Source organism: Myotis yumanensis, unplaced genomic scaffold (genome assembly GCF_028538775.1).
Source record: "Myotis yumanensis isolate MYYU_CA2020_CCGP unplaced genomic scaffold, mMyoYum1.0.hap1 SCAF_1, whole genome shotgun sequence".
In the NCBI taxonomy this organism is placed as follows: domain Eukaryota; kingdom Metazoa; phylum Chordata; class Mammalia; order Chiroptera; family Vespertilionidae; genus Myotis; species Myotis yumanensis.
The window spans coordinates 171,036,817-171,060,320 of record NW_027223752.1 but is presented as its reverse complement, the minus strand read 5'-3'; the positions used below and the strand labels follow the sequence as shown (position 1 = coordinate 171,060,320).

Genomic DNA, 23,504 nt, shown 5'->3' with positions numbered 1-23,504 from the left:
TTATGGGAGGTATATCTCCCCCTGCATATGGGAGATAAAAAAGTAAAATCCATGTATGAATCAGGAAGCTAGGAGTTACATACAGTGGGCTGAGGAATTTTGACATTACATGATAAACATGCAAAATAATGGCAACTAGCCAATAATGCAATAGGTAAAATTTCCCAGCTTTCCTTTTCAGCAGCCTCTTTCCCCACTGCTTTGCTAATATAAAATCGCTTTATTATTCATTACGACAAATGTTTTACAAACAGTTTATGTACATCATTATTTCATTATGATTGAATTAATCATAATGATTAAATAACCATGAAATAGGAATAACCTCCTATATTTCCATGTAGCAGACACTGTAACCCTATATAACCCAAAAAGCTTTGATTTCTTATATATCTTATGTTTATAATATCTGTAACTACCCACTTCACATTTTTATGTCTAACGTGACCCACAGAGAATTCCTAAACTCCCCCGAAACCTGCCTCTTCCATAATCTTTCTTCATTCACCTCCATCCTTTAGTTAAGGTTGAAGACTTACCCTTTAATGACCTTTCTCTCTCTCATGCCACATCCACTCAATCAGTAAATCTGAAGGCTCTACCCACAAAATATTTCCAGTAAGTACCTTACCATTTCTCACAATACTACTCCTCTCACTGAGATATAATTAATGCACCATACAATTGGCACATTTAAAACATACAGTTCAATCAACGATTTTAGTATATTTATAGCTGTGAAACCATCACCTTAGCCAATTTTAGAACACTGTCACCCCTCCAAAAAGAACCCTTTGTCCGGTGGAGGCACTTGCCCTCTCCTTCAGCCCTGTATAACCACTAGCGACTTTCTGTAGGTTTGCTTCTTCTGAATTTCACATAAATGTAATCATATAACGCGTGCCCTTTTGTAGCTGACTTCTTTAGCTTGCCACCAACAACTCTTACCTGGATTGTTCCAGCAGTCTCTTAGCTAGTCCCCCTGCTCCATGCTTGTCATGCTCTGGTGCCCACCTCCCCACCTCCCGTAACTACTCTCAGCTTATCAGCCAGGCAGAGCCTTGGAATACCTATGCAGGTGCTGTCTTTAAAAAGCTGGACAAGAGCCTTCAAAAACTTGCCCCTAACCCACGTTCTCCCATTCCCCTTCCACCTCTTGGACCGCATTTCTCATTAGTATCCACACCCCTTAGTGTTTTCCAGATGCACCCAGCACCTGCCACCTTAGGGCTCTGCACCTGCTTTGTCACACTCTTCCCCTGACATCTGCATGGCTCCCTGCCCCCCTGCCTTCGACGCTGCTCAGGCATCGCCTTCTAAGTGAGGACTTCCTTGGAAACCACTTTAAAAAATAGCAGGCACCCTACACTCCCTCTCTCTCCTTGCCCATTTTATTTTTATCTGAAGCCATTCAGTTCATTTGTTTCCTTGTTGTGCTTTTTGGTTGTTGTTGCTTGGCTCCCCTGCCCACTACCTCCCACCCTGGCTAGAGAAGCCTCCTGTGAGGAGGGGTTTCTGTCTGCTTTGCTCACGGCCCCATCGACAGTTCCGAGACCAGAGCAGCACCTGGCGCACAGCGACACTCAAAACACATTTCCTAAAGGAACGAGTCCAAGGGAAACAGAGGGGAGAATGGCAGCATTTTATATTTCTGTGTCCTTCACTGGAGTTTACTTAAAATATTAGGTTGGAGATGGTCAATTCATCGTTATTTCCTTTTAGGCAGTACTTCAACCCTTTCAGGCTTCTGCTGTCAAACCACGAGAGGCTCCATAAAAGAGAGAAATGCTTTGAATGCTAATAGATGGCTTTGGGAAAATTGAGAGTATCTCTAAATAAATGGACCTATTCTTTCCTGTGCCTTCATTTTAAAAATCCTGTTTCCTTACCTCCTTGCCCTTTCTCATTCAACTATTTTTCTCCTCTCCTTATAGTCTCATTTTTTAACTTGAAGTATAGTTGACATACAGTAGTACAATAGTTTCACATGTACAACATAACGAATCGACGTTTACATAGCTTACAAAGGATCACTAAGTCTAGAGACTATCTGTCACCATGCGAAGTTGTTACAATATTGTTGGCTATATTCTCTCCACTGTACCTTACATTCCCATGACTTAACTTATTCTATAACTGGAAGCTTCTTCCTCTCATTCCCCTTCACCTGTTTCACCTAATCCCCATAGCCACTCACCTCCCTGTAAACTTCTGACACAACCACTCCTGCCTCACGCAGAAAATGTTTCCTAGCAGTTTCCCCATATTTCAGTTGCAGCCATCGCTGCTGAGTTCTCCCTCAAAGGAACATAACCAGGCTCCCCTTCTTGAAGGTTCTGTGCCTCAGTCTGCTTCATTTTCTTTCTGGCTTCCTCTCTTCCTCCCGGGTCTCCTCCCCAGTCCCTTGGCTGACCTCTTCCTCTCTGTCCAGACCTGTGCTTTCTAACCTGGCAGCCCCAGCCTCGGGTGGCTCTTACTGCTTCCCGCCCTTCCTCCCGCCCCTCTCCCCCAAACATAACCTGAGATGTGCTGCAGCTGTAGTGTTCGCACCAGATTTCAAAGACGTGATACAAAAATAAGAATGAAAAAGATCTCTTTAACAAGATTTATACGGACTACATGTTGAAGCCATAACATTTTGAATATATTACATAGAAAGTATATAGAATGCATTATTAAAATGAATTTCACCTGTTTCTTCCTACTTGTATTTTAACTGTGGCTTCTGGAAAATTTAACATCACAGATGTGGCTCATTACATTTCCCTTGGCAGGCACTGTTCCAGGGGATGCTTGTCTTTTCGCCCTGCCTCCCTCCCTCCCTTGGCAAACTCCTTGCCTCTGCTGCTTCCGCTTTGTGTTCACGCCCAGGCCTGCATTTCTCACCCTGGCCTCTCTCTGAAGCTCCAGGGCAGAACTTCTAACCACCTTCTTCCCCGTGCACCTGATCACAGTTCCCCCCATGAAAGCTGTTAGCTATTTAAATGGAGGCATGCTTCCTCTTCCTTAGATGGCAGCGTTATCAGGCTGTCAATCCCGCGGGCTAGTACCTCTGTGGAATAGTCTTGGAATAGGTCCTCTCCCTCGTCGCCCTTGCATAGGTCAGGGTGCTTGTAGCAAACACCAGAACCCACTCTGGCTAATTTTAACAGTGCAGAGATGTATTAGAAGATATTAGAGAGCTCGCGGATCCAGAAAGCTAGACGGGAATGCTTGGTAGTCGGGAAAAGTACCAGCGCTCATCCGCACTGTGGGATCTGCTCTGCGAAATGCTGCCACTACTGTTTAGAGCAGTGATGGCGAACCTTTTGAGCTCGGCGTGTCAGCATTTTAAAAAACCCTAACTTAACTCTGGTGCCGGGTCACGTATAGAAATTTTTGATATTTGCAACCATAGTAAAACAAAGACTTATATTTCTGATATTTATTTTATATATTTAAATGCCATTTAACAAAGAAAAATCAACCAAAAAAATGAGTTTGCGTGTCACCTCTGACATGCGTGTCATAGGTTCGCCATCACTGGTTTAGAGCCAACACTAAGCTTTTGCTAAAGCTGTGTGGTTAGCACGCAGAATACTGAGAAAGAAGATCCTCTCCTGCTGGCCCCTCGGATCCCACATCCGACAGAGGAATCATCTCCGCCCGCCCGCTGCTTCCTCAGGATGCTCATTTCGAAAGGGAAATCTTACGTGTCCATTTGATTGGTGGATCCTAGGCAACATGTCTGCACCTTACCTGCCAGGGCTGCTGAAAGACAGGCTTCTGGTCCCCCCACAATGACTAGCAAAATGTAAGGAATGTGTTGGGACAGTTGTACCACCATCTCCACATTCATTCATTAAATTTGTAATCTGCTAGCTTCACAAATTCCTTGTATTTGCCCCTTCCTTTGTATTTGCCCCTTGTATCTGTCCTCCATTACTCTAGTTTGGTTTGGATTATTTCAATAGCTTCTTAAATGTCCTGACACTAATAGGTCATCTTGCTATCTAGTCTTCACACTGTCATTAACATACACCATCTACACGTGAGTTAGAGCACGTCACTCATCCCATGAAAACGATCCCATAACTCATTTCCTACACACACAAAATTAAACGCTTTACCATGGCATTCAGACCATTAAGGATCTGGACTTAAATCCATTTTCAGTCTGATTTTTCATAGATTCCTCACTCACCTGCATGTCTTACTATCCAGCTCTTTTCAGTACTTAGAATTCATTGACTACATAGTTCACTTTCACATCAGACTCTCATTAGTGCTGCTCACTAAGTGAGTTTGGACACGTTACTTATCTCAGTTTCAGTTTCCCCACTGAGATCAACCCAACCTTGCTGTGTAGACTTCTGTCAAGTGCATACACCCTGGAGCATGGCACCTGGCACTAAACTAGGCCCTCATAACACGCTGCTCTTAGGACTCTGTGGCTGTGTTTTTGACGAGTTCTGTTTCCTGGAATGCCTTCACCACAGCTCTCTACCCAGTGAACTCAGCCTATCCTTCTCCAATGTCTGCCTCTTCATGAACATTCCTTTCAGGAACTACAAGGGCTCCTTGGTGTCCCTTTCCACAGCAGAGCATCTCTTCCTGTGTTCAGTGAGCATTTTATTGTCTTCTGTTGTTTATTTTCTACACGTCTGGCATTCCAATTCGGTATCTATTTTGCTTAACTCGGTATATAGTACACATTTAATGCTCAATCTTTACTTTCTAAGCTTAAATTTTCTCTGGATATGATCCTCTGTAGTCCACACATTTACTGAGATGTTTTAATTACAGAAAAGCCATAAAATATACCTTGTTTTAATTTTCTATCAATATGGGTAATCTCAGTAAAGTCACTGATCATCATTGGGTTCAAATGGACCATTTCACAGCTGTGAGTGATTACATCTTATGCACCAATAATGATTACATCTTAGGCAGGGGATAGGAGGGATTCCCCAATTTTAAGACCTACCTATGATTTATAGCATTGCCCCTCATACCTTCATGTGGTTTAAAGACTAACATAGACACAAATCTGTTTTTATATTAAGAAAGAATTCTCCTTTTTCCCTAAATGTACTCTCACGTGGAAATTCTGGAGCTGTTTTTTTCTTCCCCTTGTAGAGATTTCAGATGGAAAAGGAAGAAAGCATGTATTGGTAAATCTGAGATAACAAATAAGTGTTTACACAGAGGTATCAGCTGAGCTTATGATTTTCCGATAGTCTTTTGCTCCCATAGGACATCCCAGCCACAGAGGCCTCCTTGCTGGCCCTCAAAACTGCTGACCTTTGTTTCTATCTAAGAATCGTGGCACTTGCTCTTCCTAGGCCCTGAACTCTCTTACCTTGTATCTCTATGAAGGTCATCCCCACACTTGCTCGAATGCCACTACTCAGAAAGGTCTTTGTTGATCACATACGAAAGTAAGTGCCTCATCTCCCAACTTGCTATATACCTTTATGTTGCTTTCTTGTTTTTCTTCATGGTACCGAATGGATGCTTTAAGTTTTATTATATTTATTAGGGAATGAATGAATAAGAGAATCGTAACACCTCAGCAAGCAGTAAAGTATTAGAGCACATAGGCTGGACGGGGCAACGCTGCTTTATTTTCAACTTTAACATGACTTGTCAGGATTTGGCTGCCTGAGCTAGTGCTGACTTTGATTTGCTCGCTTTGGAAAAGCACGATGATACTTTTTGTCCTTCTCACAGCTCCCTGGCTTGTGGCATCAAGTCACTCAGTCTCTCTTTAGTGAGTGACTCTGTTGTAACTACTGTATGTGAAAGAGTTGAGGCAAAAATGAGGCAAAATTAGGTTATGAAATTATACAATATGTACATGGCCCATTTCCCAAGATTTTCCCATTTACGCTTTTTAACGTGTAATTGTGAAGTGCCTATATGCTCCTTACATATAAACATGCCATTTCTTCAATTAATTTTTGGAAGAGAAATATGGTTATTTTGTATGATCTAAGAATAGGTAACTGAATTTAAGTGAAGAAAAATGTAGTTAATTCTCTTCAAGAATATACTTGTTTTCTAAATCAAGGCTTACTCATAACATGATTCATGGTCTATTTAAAAAATAACTATGACATGGGAATTGAAACATTAAATAACTATTTGTTTCTCTCAATGATTTATTAGAATAATATAGACTCGCATGAACAAGCTTTATGGTTGATGTTCATTTCCTGGATGTCTAGTAAAATGCACGTAATAAAATCATCTTTTACCACAGAGCCAGAATGAAAAATAAAAAAGGCTATAATAGCTTTCTTCTTTTACTGCATGTTCAACCTATTGTGAAATAAATGTTTTAAAGGTCCAGCAACAAATACAGGGATAAAATGTGAAACAGTCCATTTAGAGGCTGTCTCTACAGAAATAATGTAGCGTATTTCAATTTGACTAAAAACAGTGAGAAATGGACAATTCCATTTAAAAAGAAAAAAAATAATTATCAAATATCTTCTAGCAAAGTACTTACCTTACCAGATTAAAGCATTAAAATGTTTATTAAGTTGGGGGTTAATGGGGGGATGAGGACACATTTGTAATACCTTAACCATTAAAGAAATTAAAGATAAAAAAATGTTTATTAAGTGATACCTAATCAAATTCCAAACAGAAACAGAGGAAAAATGACCCCACCTGAGGACCGAGAACACTCTGGCCATTTTGCCTATTGCTCGGATCTTGTTCCTTATCACCTCCTTCCGGGCCGCAGCTGTGGCTCCTGCAGTTTAAAACAGAGAGTTGACTAGTCAGTGCCTTTTTATATTACTGCAATCATTTTACAAATTTTCATTTGTCATAGACCATCGTGAGAAAATCCAGTGTCCTCCCCCCACCCCACCCCCGCAAGAGGAATTATCTGTGAATCAATTTAAAAACGTATGTATCCGGCTTTAAGACTTGGATGGGATTCTTGAGAGGTCCCTGAAATGCCAAAGAGCAACTTCTGAGATTTCCAGGGGGAGGTGGGTGAAGCGCTAAATGAACAATCAGCAGACGGGCAGGTTCCTACTGTTTTCTTCCAGTTCAGTTCCCTTCTCTTTTGTTTATACAAAGAGGGCATGCATTGGCAGGAAAAATGGAGTGAGTCACCAGGATCTTCTACTCATTTCCTGGCTGCATGCTGGGAAGACTACACCAGGAAACTGCTTCATTGAAAGTTCTCCCTTGCAGTGATCAAACTAGGGAGTCTCAACTCCTTAAGCTCCCTGGAACATCATCTCTATTGCTTAATGGCCATGAAACATTTATCGTAGCACCTGATACGTTTTCACTTTCTGGTTGGTTCACAAGCTCTAGAGAAACAAAAAGCGGAAAACTACTGAGTGGGATTTAGTGTGAGATGGTGGCACATGGTTTGTATCTGAGTGCTTATGTAAATAAGTTACACGTAGGTCTGTATTACCACTTATTACATTTCCCAAACTTAAAAAAATCAGTCTACATAGGTTATTGTTACTATAAACATTTTCTTTTTTATCATTGTTTTTAAAATAGTATTATATGATCTTTAAAGAATCAGTTTTGTTTTTGTTTTCTTAAATTCCTGAGCATGTTTGGAAAAGACGCAGAAACACACCTTGCTTCTTAAGATTTTTATAATCCGAGTTAAGAGGGACAAGACATCCTTTTTTATGCATTATATGGGACTTTGTAGAAAGTGTTAATACAAGCCACTAATAGAAAGGCAACAAAATATCTTTAGATAATATCAGAAATGTTCCTAACCTGATGAACAGTTTAAGCCATATAATTTGTTCAAAGGCTGCAGCCTAGAGAAGATAATTGGTGTAAATTTTGGTCTTTTAAGCTATGAAAAGAACAAGCTTTCTGACCTTTTTGGGAGGAAAGATTTCTCTGCTTCCCTTAGAGGGCTTTCAAGAATGTGGAGTCTTTTGCATTGTTTGAAAAGGGTCAAACAATTAATCACCACCCTAACATTTCTATAAGAAACAAGACTCACACGAACACTCACAGAATTGTGCAATGGTTGCAGAAGGCCTCTGCCTTTATCCAGCCCAAGAAACTGAGAACATAATGGGCCACTTTCTTCTCCTGAGTGGCTTAATTTGTCGAAGGTGATGCTAGTGCAGACCCACCTCTTGTGCCCTGGGTGCCCCGAGATGTGTACCAGTGAGTCGCCTTCCTCTCACCTTCCCTCTGACCCGAAAGCCCTCAAACAGCCTGCATTTTTGCTCGTTTCTTTCTCTGTGGCAATCACAACATGGCAGTTATCTCCCAACATAGTTGACTATTTCTGCCAGCTATTCTGCCTGCAAATGAGTAGCCTATGTTTAAAGCCAGTGGGGAAAAGCCATCCTCCAATCCAACGCTTCGGATCAAGGGGAACCATGGATTCTCATTCACTGCTGGCCCTAGAATTACACACTATTGGCTGGAACATTGGAAGGGATAATGGGGTGGGTGTAGGGTAATCTGCTTCCAACTTTATTCTGAGTTTTCAGAAATTTATATTGTGTATGTTTTGTAATTAAGATTCTTTATACAATAAGTCCTGTCCTGGAGAGCATCTAAAACCCTGAAGTTTCTGGGCTTGGATTTTAGATAATTTATGATCAAGAAACTACTAAAGCACATTTGTGAAGAAAAAAAAATACTGGGATGGAAGTTAGTCTCCTTAATGTAGTTTTCATATATATGTATTTTCCAGTTATTCAGTTAAGTGCTGCTTTCAGCCTAATGTGTTATTACTCCTCTGTATTTAATATTGTCGAGTCTAACTGGCCCAGTCCACGCAGAGGTCATGATGTGCTAAGTGAGGAAAAGAGGCTGACCCTCAACAGCAAGCAGTGTAGCCAGACCATAAAATCCATCCAACAGACACAAACAATGGAAAGTGTGGGAAAGCTCCAAAAATTGTGACTATATTTAGAAGCACAAGAAGAAAAGCAGCAAGAAGGAGAAGTTAAGTGTCTAGAAATAAACTGTACATATTTAAGAGAAATGAGAAGGGGAAGATATAAAGTATACAAATATATCAAATATGTAAGAAGGATAATCTTGCAGAAATTTTTCAATAAAGGACTTGTAAAAACCAGAACCAGAGAAAAGGAAAGCAAGACACTAAGTTGGAAGGGAAATAAGTTATGTAGAGCCATTCTTCTGAGCTCAATATGAACAGATACTCGGAAAATGCTCAAATAAATATTAAATTTTAAATATAAAATGAACATTCTGACAGAGCCAGTTCATCATCCCTTATTTATTTTTTTTTTCAAATCAAATGACTTACTGGAGCGCATACGACAGACATTCTACTCTATCTATTCACAGTGGTGATTCTCCACACTGCCGCACTGTTCCTGAGGAAAATGCTATCTCTTGTTAGGTTTCTCATTAACCCAGGTAAGAGGTTTTACTACCCCTTTTATAAAATTAGAATATATTCACTGAAATTTAATCATAAGCAGTAAGAAAAGACATTAAAAACTAATGTCTCAAATATCCTGGGATTCACTTCAATATTTTCCAAATAATCAAAATCAGAATTAAACTAACACCACACATTTATAACCTCACAAACACTTAAAATATTCAAACATCTGAATTGATAAGTAATTGCACTTCAGGAGCTAACCAACAGCAGGATAGATTTAAGTTCAGATACAAAGGTACTCATATATTTAGTATTGCTATTCCTGATTTTGGTTATTTTCCTGAGTTCATTAACACTCTTTTTCAAATACTTATGTTCCATTGCAAATCCTCACAGCTCATAATTCAATAGAAAGATGAAGGCAAAATGCATGTTATTTTAGAATTTTACTAGCTGTAACAGGCAAAGATAATGTCATATTCAACACTCTTGGTACTTGCTCTGTTTAAGCTGTGAAAATGCAAGACCGCACCCAAATTAAAATTCAGTATATTAAATAATGAAGACATGTAAAACACCTTTCACATGAAAAGATTGGTAACTTTTTTATCGATAACAATATAATCACTTATTTTAACTTGAAATTCTAAAACTGAATGACAAGCATTTTCTATGTTTTAAAAAATTAATTATTTAAAAAAATTCTCACCTGAGGCTATGTTTATTGATTTTGAGAGAGAGAGAGAGAGAGAGAGAGAGAGAGATGTGAGAGAGAAAAACTGATCGATTGCTTCCTGTATGCACCCCAAACGGGGGTTGAACCCACACCCAGGTATGTGCCTTGACTGGGAATCGAACCCACAACCTTTTTGTTGTACAGGAGGACACTCCAACCAACTGAACCACCCAGCTGGGACAAAAAAATTAATAATTTTAACTAACATTTCATTTTGTATTTCCATTCAAATATTTATCCCTTCTTTTTTTGGCCTCTGTCACTCTTTAACTTTTAAGTTCTAATATCTTTATGCCTGGGGTATTATGGAGTGTTTCTAGAATCTAGGCAACCCTGCTCACTCAATTTTCCTCAGAGCGGAAGAGGCTAATGTACAAAGGACTCTTTAAAGATGTGCTTTTAACATGTGTCCTTCCCGACCTTCACTTAGCACCTTGCTGACTTCTCAGGAGGTTGTAAAGGTATCTATGCCACGCAGCCTGCTGAGCGGGTGCCCCATCCCCACAGGAGACCTCAGCCTCTGGAAGGAACTGGGAAAGGGTAGCAGCGTCACAGTGATGAGGGGCCAGGGGGGGCAAGGGAGATTCTTTCCACGTGGACGTCTGCTCACATTACAGGTGCGGGCTCTGTCCTCCGGCCCAGGTCCCACCCCTGAGCCGCTGCTATACAGGCCTCAGTTTTGACTGAATCAGGGGTCTGTGGAAAGTGCTATATAGAATACAATTTATTACCTGAATCATTCATGCAAGTGTTTTTGTGAATCCTCTCCTACGCAGCCTGCCACTTGTCCACCGCTGCCCACAGAAGCATGAATGAGCGTGGGCTCCACTTTGGAAGAGCCCGTGCCCGCTGACAATGGGCTGTGCCAAACATCGGCATGAAAGCGGCCGTGGTGCTGCCAGTGAGAGGACCCTGGGCGAATCTCAGCTAACTCCCCGCTCAGGACCTGCCTGTTGGTGCCTGAAATCAGCTGCAGGGAAGGGAATCTGCAAATGCCACACACCAGGGCGTTTCCCCTGGTAAACAGGCTGTTGAACAGTTACCAGCACAGCATTGGGAGGAGGGGCTAGCTGCCTGGTCATGAGAAAAATGGTCACGCAGAGCAGCGGTTCTCAACCTGTGGGTCGCGACCCCTTTGGGGGTCGAACGACCCTTTCACAGGGGTCGCCTAAGACCATCGGAAAACACATATATAATTACATATGGTTTTTGTGATTAATCACTATGCTTTAATTATGTTCAATTTGTAACAATGAAAATACATCCTGCATATCAGATATTCACATTACGATTCATAACAGTAGCAAAATTACAGTTATGAAGTAGCAACGAAAATAATTTTATGGTTGGGGGTCACCACAACATGAGGAACTGTATTAAAGGGCCGCGGCATTAGGAAGGTTGAGAACCACTGACCTAGAGAATGATAGTTAAAGGATCTTGAAGAGTCAAAGAGTGGAGAGAATGGGTCTTCTCCACAGAAGGAGGAGGATTCTCAAACACACAGGCTGAGATGATCCATGTTACATGTGATGATGGGTGAGGAGTCTGCTGTGAGTGGAGTTTGGGTACTTTGGGGTGAGGTGAGGGTGAGAAGAGAAGCAGGAGGTGCCTGGGACTGGAATATAAAGGCTTTAGCACAGTAGTGCATGGAAACAAGAGTTTAGATGTCAGCATACACAGAACAGAGGTAAACAGAACCTACTTTGTCAGTCAGCCCCCCAAAAGAAAGAAAAGGTTAGAATGATGGATAGAGATAGATATGTGGCAAATATAGTCAAATGTTCATTGTAGAAAGTAAGTGATGGGTATCGGCTATAAAACTCTTTCAACATTCCTGTCTGTTAAAAACATTTTGTAATAAAACTTCAAAAAATAAAACTATAATTGGAAGAGCTTGATTTTGAGGAAAAAGGACTCTCCATCCTTCCCATTTCTGTGTGTTATATGGGGATGCGTGAGCTTGCTGCAGGAGGCAATGAAGGGAAGTTCTCCTGGGCAGTGCTTCACCCCAGACCTTCTGTAACCAGCCCCGGGAGAAAATGGAATTGGTTCGATTTTGTTTTACAATCCCAATGCAACAGATTCTAATTGGGTTCAATACCTTCTTACAACGAGAAGAGTTGAAGATAAACAGCTATATACAAATTTCATACTCAGATATATTACTAGAATATGAAAAAGCTGCTTTTAAAAAAATTGTGATTATTATTGAGCTGGTTTCTCTTTAATGGAAAAGCAGGTTTTCCCTTTCTTTATTATATTGGCCTCACATGCCTTAGTTAGGCTTCTTTCTTTAAAGAACTCTTAGCTAACACAAGTGTATCCATACCATATGTTTTAAAATAAAACACATTTTTAAAATAAAACACATTATATAAAGAAATGTGCATACACACTAACATTTCGCACTTTTTCAAAGGAAAGACATATTTTAAAAACTGTATTTTGTTGGTAGGCTTCAAATTTCTTTCGACTTTTATTTCAAATTCTAAGAAAATATTACAGAAAACGACCACTTTCCCACCTTTGTTTAAAGCTAACACAGTTTACCTCTGTACAAAACCTATTCTACTTGAAGTAAAATTTTATTATGGTTTATTATTATTAAGCAGAGTTTAGATGTGCCTCAATATTTTATTTTTGTGTGAAATAGAAAAATTACTGAATTTTAATAAAGGCTATTGATGGAACAAAGTATAAGGCATTGAGATAAGAAATAACTTTTGTTGTGTTATACTGCAAACAAAAATTGGTTTGGTTCGATCCAAATCAGCACCTTTGAAATACAAGATATAATGCAAAGGGCTTCAGATGCCTCTAAAAACCTTGGGTGATGATGAAATTATGAGTATACAGACTGTCTTATTTGGGAGGATGCATGTTCCCGATTGGCCCCTATAAAAAACTACAGGACCAAACCTTGTGCTATATAACCCCTAAACTTTATCTATTTTGTCTTTTCTTTCCGTGACCTAGTTTAACAATAACAAATATTAAGGTTCTATATCCCAACAAAGCGATGCTATCCAAAAGTTACTCTCCACCCAGTTTTGCCCTTGGCTATGGATGTGACAAGGGCTTCACTGCATTTTCCTAGACCAGCAAGAGACAGCACCGGAAGCACTGAGCAGCTGTGTGCACTCTGCTGGAATAGGTTTAAAACGGGCCTCTACATTTGCTACTCATGCTACTCACAAAAGAATATTCTCCAAGAAACACAACTGCCACCTCCAAGTTTAAATTGTTGTGAAGAATATGATATTGTAAACACTGTCATTTTAAAATGACAGTTTTTTCTAAAACTGTATTTCCAGTTCCATTTCTGTGATTTTTATGCCAGTGAATGACATATATATTTCTACTTTAAAATATTTTTTATCACCATAATGTACATGGGTGTAAAAACATGTTTAGAAATTTGAATTAAATGTATTTTTAAAACTTTCCTGAGGCAATAAGACCCTAAGTGTTCAAAAATTCCTTTGTAATCAGTATCACAGTTACTAGGGGTACATAATTGATTAGATAGCATAAATATGTGATGTGTCTATAAATGTTTAAAAAGCACAGAAATAAAATTTTATTAGAATGTATCCCTTAGTAACAGGGAGATTACACTGCCTTGAATAAAAGACTTCCTAGACTCAGAGTTTCTCTAACATCTTTCTGTTTAGTGCTCCAGTATGAAGCATCTCAAAGCCATGCTCATAGTGACTATGTCCAGGGAGACCTGTGCCTTCTATTCAAATAGGAGAAGGCAACTGAGAAAGAGGAGGTGAGAAAGGAGAAGCTGCAAGAAGGCCTGTTACCTCCAACTCAGGTGAGTCCCCATGACCATTTTTAGGAAAGAGGGCACATGGCAAAATGAATTCCCTGAAAACTCCTCTTGAAACGTGCTTGGGTAGCTCCAGCAGTACAAATATTCTGGCATGAAGACTGCTGCTCTATCAAGAATTGGATTACTCAGTTTTAGGTTTGATCGTTGTTGGAAGATCTCCTGGACTAGCCATAACCTGGGAAACCTGCAATCCTCATCCCCTTAGGGTCAGTGCTGGTTAAAAGCCAAGCTGGTCCAATGAGAATGGATAGATGCTGCCCCTCACAGAATAGCCAAATGCATGCCTATGCAGGCTGCTCTATTAGGCAGAGGAAAACACCTTTAGCATCACAAAACTTTTAAATCCCCGTAAAAAATCAATCTCTTTGAAGATTACAACCTAAAACTGTTTGTAATACCTTTCTAATTTGGATCCTAACTCTACCACATTACACATCCATAAGTGATAAAATTGGGATATAATGGCTACTCACTCCAAACCACTGCAAACCGCATACTATTCTAAATTTCTTCCATATGCTTTTTAGCTCAACTAAAATCTCAGCATGCAATAAAACCTGCAATGGTGTGATATTTGGCATAAGACTATTCTGTCTTGTATCCCATTTTGAAAGCAACAGAAGATCCTTCAAAAAAATATTTTTGAAGAATGCATATTCCAAATTGGGCTCTATGAAACCACAGAACGAAACCGTGTGCTATATAATCCCTAAACCTTATCTTTTTTGTCTTTTCTTTTCTCTCTCTCTCTCTCTCTTTCTCTCTCTCTCTTTCTCTCTCTCTCCATATATATATGGAATACATATATATCTATGTATTTTTTTTAAAAGTCTCTCCTGTGTAATGGATTTTAAGGACGGTTAGTATAGCCTAGACCCGTGGTCGGCAAACTGCGGCTCACGAGCCACATGCGGCTTTTTGGCCCCTTGAGTGTGGCTCTTCCTAAGCCTTAGGAGTACCCTAATTAAGTTAATAACAATGTACCTACCTATATAGTTTAAGTTTAAAAACTTTGGCTCTCAAAAGAAATTTCAATCCTTGTACTGTTGATATTTGGCTCTGTTGACTAATGAGTTTGCCGACCACTGGCCTAGACCAGTGGTCGGCAAACTGCAGCTGGCGAGCCACATGCGGCTCTGTGGCCCCTTGAGTGTGGCTCTTCCACAAAATACCACGTGCGGGCGTGCATTTACAGTGCGATTGAAATTTCGTGGCCCATGCGCAGAAGTTGGTATTTTGTGGAAGAGCCACACTCAAGGGGCCAAAGAACCGCATATGGCTCACGAGCTGCAGTTTGCTGACCACTTGGCTATGTTTCATCCCACTTCTCCTGTCATTAAACATAACTAAATTCTTTGGATAGGAAGTCTCAAAAATGTACAGGCCACTCCCAAATGTTAAATAACTGTCATTATTTGATTGTCTTTCCTCTTCGTTAAAAGTTACTTTTGTGTACAAGCTTTAATGGATTCCACTGACTTCTGTGCTTCGAGACACTGTTTCACCTTTTCAATGACCTCTCAGCAGAGTCGCAGAAATTGGCTCTAAGCATAATTCTAACTTGGGTGGAAATTAAAGACTTTAAAGTAGATAGGAAGCTTCTGCTTGATTTTTTCAAAAAGCTATCACATAGGCAGCCTACATCTTACAAAGGACATTTCAGTTTATTTTATTTACCAAAGAAGAGATGACTAACATGTGAAATTCTACTTTAATGGACCTTTTTCATAAAAGAAACATATCAGTTGTATAAACTGACAAGAGGAAAGCAAATGGAATGACATAACAAATGTCAATTGAATACGGTAGATTCTTTTGTCTAAATTAGAAACAACCATGATATCTGAATGTGTATTCTATCAAGAATTATTCTGGATATAGATGAGGCTATAACAGTTAAAAAGATAAAAGGGCCTAATTATGCATACATGCTAAGTGCCAGAAAAATGCATTCAGACTAGAACTTAATTCTGGACCTATATTTATATATTGATCAAATACTAGAATATTTAAATGTTATCTCTGAAAATATAAAAAGTAAAGGGAAAAATGGACAAATATAGTAGAATATTGTTTGATTGTCCATGTATTATACCCTAGATAGAATGTTAATTGAGTACCATTTAATAGCATAGTTAAAGCTGACTTAAAGAATTAATGCAACTCCTGCATCTGGCAGAAGATGGCTGAGGCACTGGCATATATTGAGCTTAACTGAAACAAAGTCACTCAAAGGGCTTCCGATGCTATTCAAGACATAGGCTGCGTGTTTTGTCAATCCATAGAAAAAGCAGTAAAGTTCTGTCCAAGGAGGAAGAATAGGGAAATGAGCACTAGCTTCTGGCCAATGATCAGAGCACAGGAATGCACAGGCAACATACAGAGACAGATTGGTTCCCAGGTCATGGGACTTGAACACCAGTTAGGATGATTCTAAGGAACAGAAAGAGTAAGTTGTTTGCCTAAGGTCATCCTCTGAAAATGGTGATCAGAGCCAGGATTCATTACAGTGGCAGGCAGACTGTCGGAAGAATGAAATAAGTAATGTGTTCATTCATTCTCAACAGTCAACAAAGGCACATGCCAGGTACTGTGCTACCTGCTATATCACTTAGCACAAACCTTTGGTACATAAGTACTCAAAAATGTTTGCTATTATTATTAAGAACAAGAAAACACTGTGCAGAAAAGAATATTCCAGTTCTTCAGTTACATTTCTTACTGTAAATGAAAAGATTGTATGATTTGAATTACTATCAAGCTGCCTAAGATGGGGCCTCTTTTGTTTTTGTGCCAACCAGGCCACAGGCTGGACCCCTGATGACCGCAAATTCACCAGGGGAGGACGCTACCAGCCAGGATGGTGCTGGTTTTGCTCGGAGAGAAAAAAGATGGGCTGACCAAACAGAATCAAGATTTCTATAGAGTCTGAGAAAAACTGGAAGAAAAGTTGCATAGCTTCTCATGAACTAAAAGTAATGACAAAAGAATAAAACATTTTTAAAAGAGTGAACACAGACCATGTCATAAAAGTACTTTTAACATTTAGATTTTTCTGAGCATTTATGAAACTTTTCCATATAGCCTTTAAGCCTGCCACAGAGATCAAACAATTCCTCTAGATGACTTTGGCCTCATCACACTAAATCTGTCTAAAGTTGTCCAGTTATGAATGATTCTCATATAAGTGCAATCTTTAGGTTGAGAAATTAGACCTGTAAAGTGCTTTAGTATAGAGAGAATCATGAAAGCTCTGCAAAACACAAGAAAAATACATCTTAATTTTCTTATGGCATCAGTTTGCAGTAAGCTGACATTACCTACAACAGCCTTTTTCATAATAATCTCAACCTTGTTGGTGAGAAGTAATGTTTTTCTAAGATATAGAGACAGACATATGCACAAAACCTTTACCTTCATTAAATGCCCTTCAAGTAAATAATTCAATAAGGTTTACAGAGTGTATACTTTTTTCCCTTCTTATTATGTAACAGATTTCCTTTTCAAATAAATTTTATAAGTGCATTTAATTGAGGTATGTGCTTTGATATGCAATAGCTAATGTTTAGTATAAGTTGGCCAACATCACCATTAGTTGAAGAAAGGCTCAATTGTGACAGATAATGATTTTTAAAGCTGTGTAAAGATATCGTATATGTGTATAATACACGTGTCGCAGGAAATACAGTATAAATTTGAAGTATTTTCTAGAGTATTATTTTACTGTGAGCATAATATTTTAGCCAATGTGAATGTTATCTCATTATCCAACTAATTAGCTAGAACAGGTTGGTTTTTAACTCTCAGTGTGTTCTGCCAAGTCTGCACTTCCATGCAATGTGAAAATTATGTCAGGTGATAACATATTTGTGCAAAATCAGGGTAGTACAATATAAAGAGAAAATAGTACTTTTAATGTCTATGTCACTGTATTATTGTAACTAGTGACTTAAAAGGATTTTAATTATAATCAAATTGATAAGCCAGACTTGATGATGCTGATTATAATATGATGGCTATCACCAGGCATCCTTTTTGTTTGTCAAAGCCTCAAAACATCGATAGCCATAAAATCGATGGGAATCTATAACCTGTTACCTGGTAAATGACCATGCATTTTTTTAGACATGTTTCAGTTTTAATGATATACTGGATAAGCACTTTTTTTCTTTTTTTATGGCAAAACCATAATGCAAAAAAAGCAGTTAGCTGGACTATATAGAAGGCAGAGTACAAATGATACATTTACAGTGATGAAGATGATTTAGACTCTAAATTACACACTACAATATTAATTGAAAAAATTAGCAAAAAACTGGAAGTTAACAACAACAAAAAGTCTGAGAAGAAATTACAAAGTCTTTGACAAAATACTGAATAATCTTTTCTTTTTATAAATGTCCTCCTTTTCCTTTCTTCAATTCTACCATGAGAATTCAGTTATTATAAAAAGATAAGAGAAGTTAAAACTGGTAAAGTGCTACCCTTCTTTGCATATAATTTCCTGGAAAAATTATATTGATGTATCACATGGCCATACTTCCTATAGCAGTGAAACACGTGAAGTGTTTTTCTTTTCCTTGTCAGTAGCTGAAGAGGACAAAAACGATGTCCTTTACATCTCCTCCTTTGAGTATCAAATATTTCATCCCGACTAGTGCCCCCTCACTAACCCCCCAAATCCTCTGTATGACTGGCATATTTAAAATCTATTTCTTGTTGCACTAGATTCTCAGGTCAATGAAGGCAGAGACAGGTGTTGGTTTGCCACTGAATACACAGAACAAGATAATCCATGAATAAGTATTTTTACATAGAAGTAAAAATAGAATATACAAAATAAGATAGAAACTTATCTCAATATTAAAATTGAAATACTCTAGATGTCGTTTTATTTTTTGGCCTTTTTTCAATAATTTCAATTTTCTTTTTAGCTATTATAACAATAAAATAAATATTGCTGTTTGCCTCTTTTTAATAATCTGCTACCTGGCAGCCAGAGTTATATCCTAGTATTTTATTTACTGGCCAGATTTCTCTCTCAGTACGTTTCTACATTTGGCGCATACAGTTTTAAACAGCTGCTGCCTGAACTTGCCGCACCAGCCCTAGTTCTTGTGCTCTCCCCCTGGTCACTCTTTCTCCTTCACTTATGGATCTTCCTTCTCCAGCTTCTGCAGAAGGGTTAACCTTAGGCTCAGCCCTCGATTTTCTGACATTTCCTTCCACATCAGCAACTTTGGAGGCCTATTTCATTCTTAATGGATTCAATTGCAGCTTTTAATTCCAAACCTCTGTCATAAGCCTGGATTTTGTTCCCAATTTCCAGGACTCCATGGCCAAGTCCTGCCTGGACCTCTCCCGAATTGTATGTGTCACTTTCACTCAAACTCATGTCTGTGGCTGAATTCATCTTTCTTTCTCCGGAGACTGATGAGTTTTTCCGTAAGTGTTCTCATCCTGAGGGGCACCTAGGCTGAACCATCCAATTCAACTTTTGTTTCCTGTGCCCCACTGATGCTATAGTTGCTCAGGCCTTGGACAGCTCTTTGGAATAGCTCCTCTTATTTTATTCTTAAATATATTTTTTAATTGATTTCAGAGAGGAAGGGAGAGGGAGAGAGAGAGATAGAAACATCAATGATGAGACTGCCTCCTATCATTGATTGGCTGCCTCCTACATGCCCCATACTGGGGATCGAACCCGCAACCAGAGCATGTGCCCTGACCAGGAATAGAACCGTGACCTCCTGGTTTGTAGGTCAGTGCTCAACTACTGAGCCATGCTGGTTAGGCTTTATTGCTCAGGCCTAATCACCTAAATTTTCAGATACTTGATTAAGTTCCCAAATTATATCCCACTTATCCTCGGTTCATTTTCCAAGCATTTTTCTAAGCTTGCTTTTTCTCAAATACTGCTTTTATTATGTTACTCCTCCGCTTACCAACTGTGGCTTACACTTCGGTGTTGACAGAACAAGAATCAGGTTGCTACCAAGCTCCTCACAGCTCTCGCTCTCTTTTTTATGTCTATATGCTTCTATTTTTTTATATTAAAAGTTGCTATTTTATCCCCAAATGTCAATTATTATAGGATACACAACATTTTTGTTTTCAGATTGGGAACCTGAAATACAGAATGCTAAAATAAGTCACTCAGAAGTGACAGTAATTATGGCCCCAAGGAAAGCTCTAAGCTAATGGCACTAAGTACAGGTGCTGCCAGATGCACAGAGCAGACGAGATGGAAGATGAACTTCCTATACTGCACACCTGAAACTAATACAAAATAATGTTGAATGCAAATTGCAATTGAAAAATAAAATGTGAAAAACAGTAGTAAATACTTTTTATAGACTACTCCCCTTTTACCTTATCCCACCCCTCATCTGTAAACAAACAAAAAAGGATGAAATTCATGTCAAACATTCAACATGGAAAATAAATACAGTTTTGATAGAAAGTGACATAACCAACCCCTCTTTATGGAGTTATTCCTCAAGGACCAATAAGATGCCATGGTAGTCCCACTAATTCCCAACTTAGCACTTTTAAACAAAGTTCTGTGTGTGTAACTTTTAAAAGCTAGACAGAACGGAGTGGGGAGACACTCTGGAACCGTGATATTAGATATGAACAAGTGTCTAATAATTCAAAGCAGATGATGGGTGATAATTTTCTTGTATACAATTTTGATGGTTTCTAAAAGGCATGCAAAAAACTGCTCTGATCCTATATTCAGTGACCTGCCTGTGGTTAACATTAGGATAAGGCAAAAAAAAATGTGGCTACAGGGTAAGAGTTCCACCATGTGGCTTGCTCTTTAGATGAAAGTGGAGACATAAATTCTAATTTAATATTAGTCTGTCCAGCACAGCTGAAACTACATTTGGCTGGATATGTATTTGTTTTATTATTATTTTTCTTTCTTGTTCTAAAGGATTTCAGTTTCACCTCCAGAAGTCTTTAGCCAGACTTATCATACATCATAGTCTCAAATATAATTTGTACATACGTATAAAAACTGATCTAAGAGTCTAAGACTCCAGGACCTAAAAGAAAGTTCCAAATGAATATTTCTAACTCCTCAAACTGTCATTAGGTTTCTAATGCTTGTGAGTGCTCCAGACTCCCTTGCTATATCTCTGTGATGCAGATTGCTTGGTTTCTGTCGGTTTCCTCCTCACCTTCAACCCCTCTTCCCCTCGACTTAGGGATCACCTACTAATCCTTGGTCTGAAATGAGTCTTCTTCATGAATGAGAATCAACTACCAAATGAGATACATGTACTTGGATATCTTCCTTCTCTAAATGTTCTGGTGAATGCCAACCCCAAATTAAAACCAGATTATCATATCATCATCCAAAATCAGAAGCGGGAACAGGAAACAAAGACTCCAATACATATAAATTAGATGCTCAGAAGACAGGCATTGGCATTAAACTGCTTCAAAACTTCACAAGATAATACCAGTTTTGTACTTTATTTTCAACATCAAAGAACCACAGACCAATTGGAAACAGCAACCTTTTTCCAGATAGGCTATCAATCTCCTTTATTTTGTAAGGCAGAAGCTGAGCAAGAGAGATGCAGATGTGATTTCTATGCAGCAGAAGCCTAGGGGAGCCAGAGGTCTTTTTGTCTGCTCAGATACACCAAAATGTTTAACATCATGAAACATAACTTCTTGGAGTAAACCATGGTTTAAGAAATAGAGTGAAACTCTTTTACTTGCAGTTTAATTGACTTTCATGGCCAAATAATGGTGCAAAAAATCTATTTCTTTATTTGACAGTATACTTAACAGAACAAACTAAAGTATTTTATGTTTAGTTATGTGTTGTTTTGTTAAAGAAAAAAAGCATCATGCTGTTTCAAAGGGAACAATTTCAAGCACTGTCATCAGGTGGTGAGTTCGAGAGCCTGAGAGCCAGGCAGACATTAGTTTGGGTCCAAGCTCTCTTACTTCACTGGCTGTGAGACCTTAAGCTTTCACTTCACCTTACCAGGGCCTAATCACTTCACACGTAAAACGGGGATAATCACAGTATCCATAGCAACAGGTTGTTTTTAGGATTAAAGATAATATTAACCACCTCGTATCTATCCTATATAATAACAGGCTAATATGCAAATCAACCGAATGGTGGAACTACCAGTTGCTATGACGCGCACTGACCACCAGTGGGTAGATGCTGAATGCAGGAACTTCCCCCTGGTGGTCAGTGTGCTCACACATGGGGAGCACTGCTCAGCCAGAAGCCGGGCTCATGGCTGGCGAGCACAGCAGTAGTGGTGGGAGCCTCTTTCGCCTCCATGGCAGCACTAAGGAGTGGGCCTAAGCTGGCAGTTGGACATCCCCCGAGGGCTCCTGGACTGTGAGTGGGGGCAGGCTGGGCTGAGGGGGCTCTGCCCCCCCACCTCGAGTGCATGAATTTCGTGCACCGGGCCTCTAGTATCATATATCTATATCTATATCTATATCTATATCTATATCTATATCTATATCTATCTATATCATTGATATAAATGACAGTTAATTGTAAATTTTTGTTGGTCAAAAAGGTCAAAAGAGTAAAGAGGTAATACATATAAATGACTTAGAATGATGGCTAACACATGTTAGCCACTATCATCATCATTAAATGGTAAAAGAAAGTGGACAGAACCTGTAGGAAAGGAGCGAAATTAATCCCACACCTTTCATTCTGTGGCATGATAGTAAGAACCTAGAAAAATTCCTAAGCAAGTGGAATGCGGAAACTGAGATAAGAAAATTAAACAAGGCCAAACAGTTTGGGCAGCTTTCAGCCTCCCTATGAATCATAAGATCTTATCTTCCCCAAATAAAGACACTTGAAAGGAAATGGTTTATACCTCTCCTCCCTAACCAGAGAACACATAACTTAAATCACCCTGGCTTGGGAAAATAGAGAACAAAGACCCAATTCATGCCATGTGTGCCAGCCAAAATATAGCCATCTTGGGGAAGGGGGGAAAAGGGTGAGTTTTATCTTACCGGTTAAACAAAGAAGTACCCTTTCTTAAGACTTGCCAAATAAGATGACCAGGTGAATGTACAAACATTCCCAGATAAGCCACAACAATGTAGAAGGGGATGTTGAAACTTAGTCTGCTATGTGAGATATCTGGCAGGGAAGCTTTGAAACCTACAGGAAGAAGGGTATAAAACCCCTTGAACCTTCTCGAGGTGTGCACTCAGATTAGCTGAGTTGCCAGCTTATGCTTTATGCCAAGTGTATTATGAATAAATTCCCTTGCTTAGCTTCAACACAGCTATCTGTCACTCATTTGAAATCTTTCTTATGAGACTGACAAGAGCCCAGGAAGGGACAGACACCCCTCTGACTCAGGGGGCTGTCCAGTAACAGTTCCTCAAGTAAATGAAAAGAACCTCTATTTTCTATGTGTTTTATACACACTAAAAATAAAAAGATAGTCATGGATTGCAAAGGCACCTCACTACCTTTGACTTTTCAGTTGGCATTGGATATGGAGCAAAAAATATTGAGAAGGCCTAGAGAAATGACTCATGAAGAGATCCCC

The 23,504-nt window shown here is 39.1% G+C and overlaps 1 protein-coding gene across 2 annotated transcripts in view; it reads right to left on the bottom strand.

The window, feature by feature from the left end:
* Positions 1–23,504, bottom strand: part of PPP3CA (protein phosphatase 3 catalytic subunit alpha) — a 311,141-nt gene that overhangs the window by 9,625 nt on the left and 278,012 nt on the right. For both annotated transcript variants that reach the window (XM_070392095.1, XM_070392101.1), the window contains exon 11: positions 6,658–6,742. In XM_070392095.1, the coding sequence (XP_070248196.1) occupies positions 6,658–6,742 (85 nt within the window). The remainder of the gene's footprint in view (positions 1–6,657; positions 6,743–23,504) is intronic.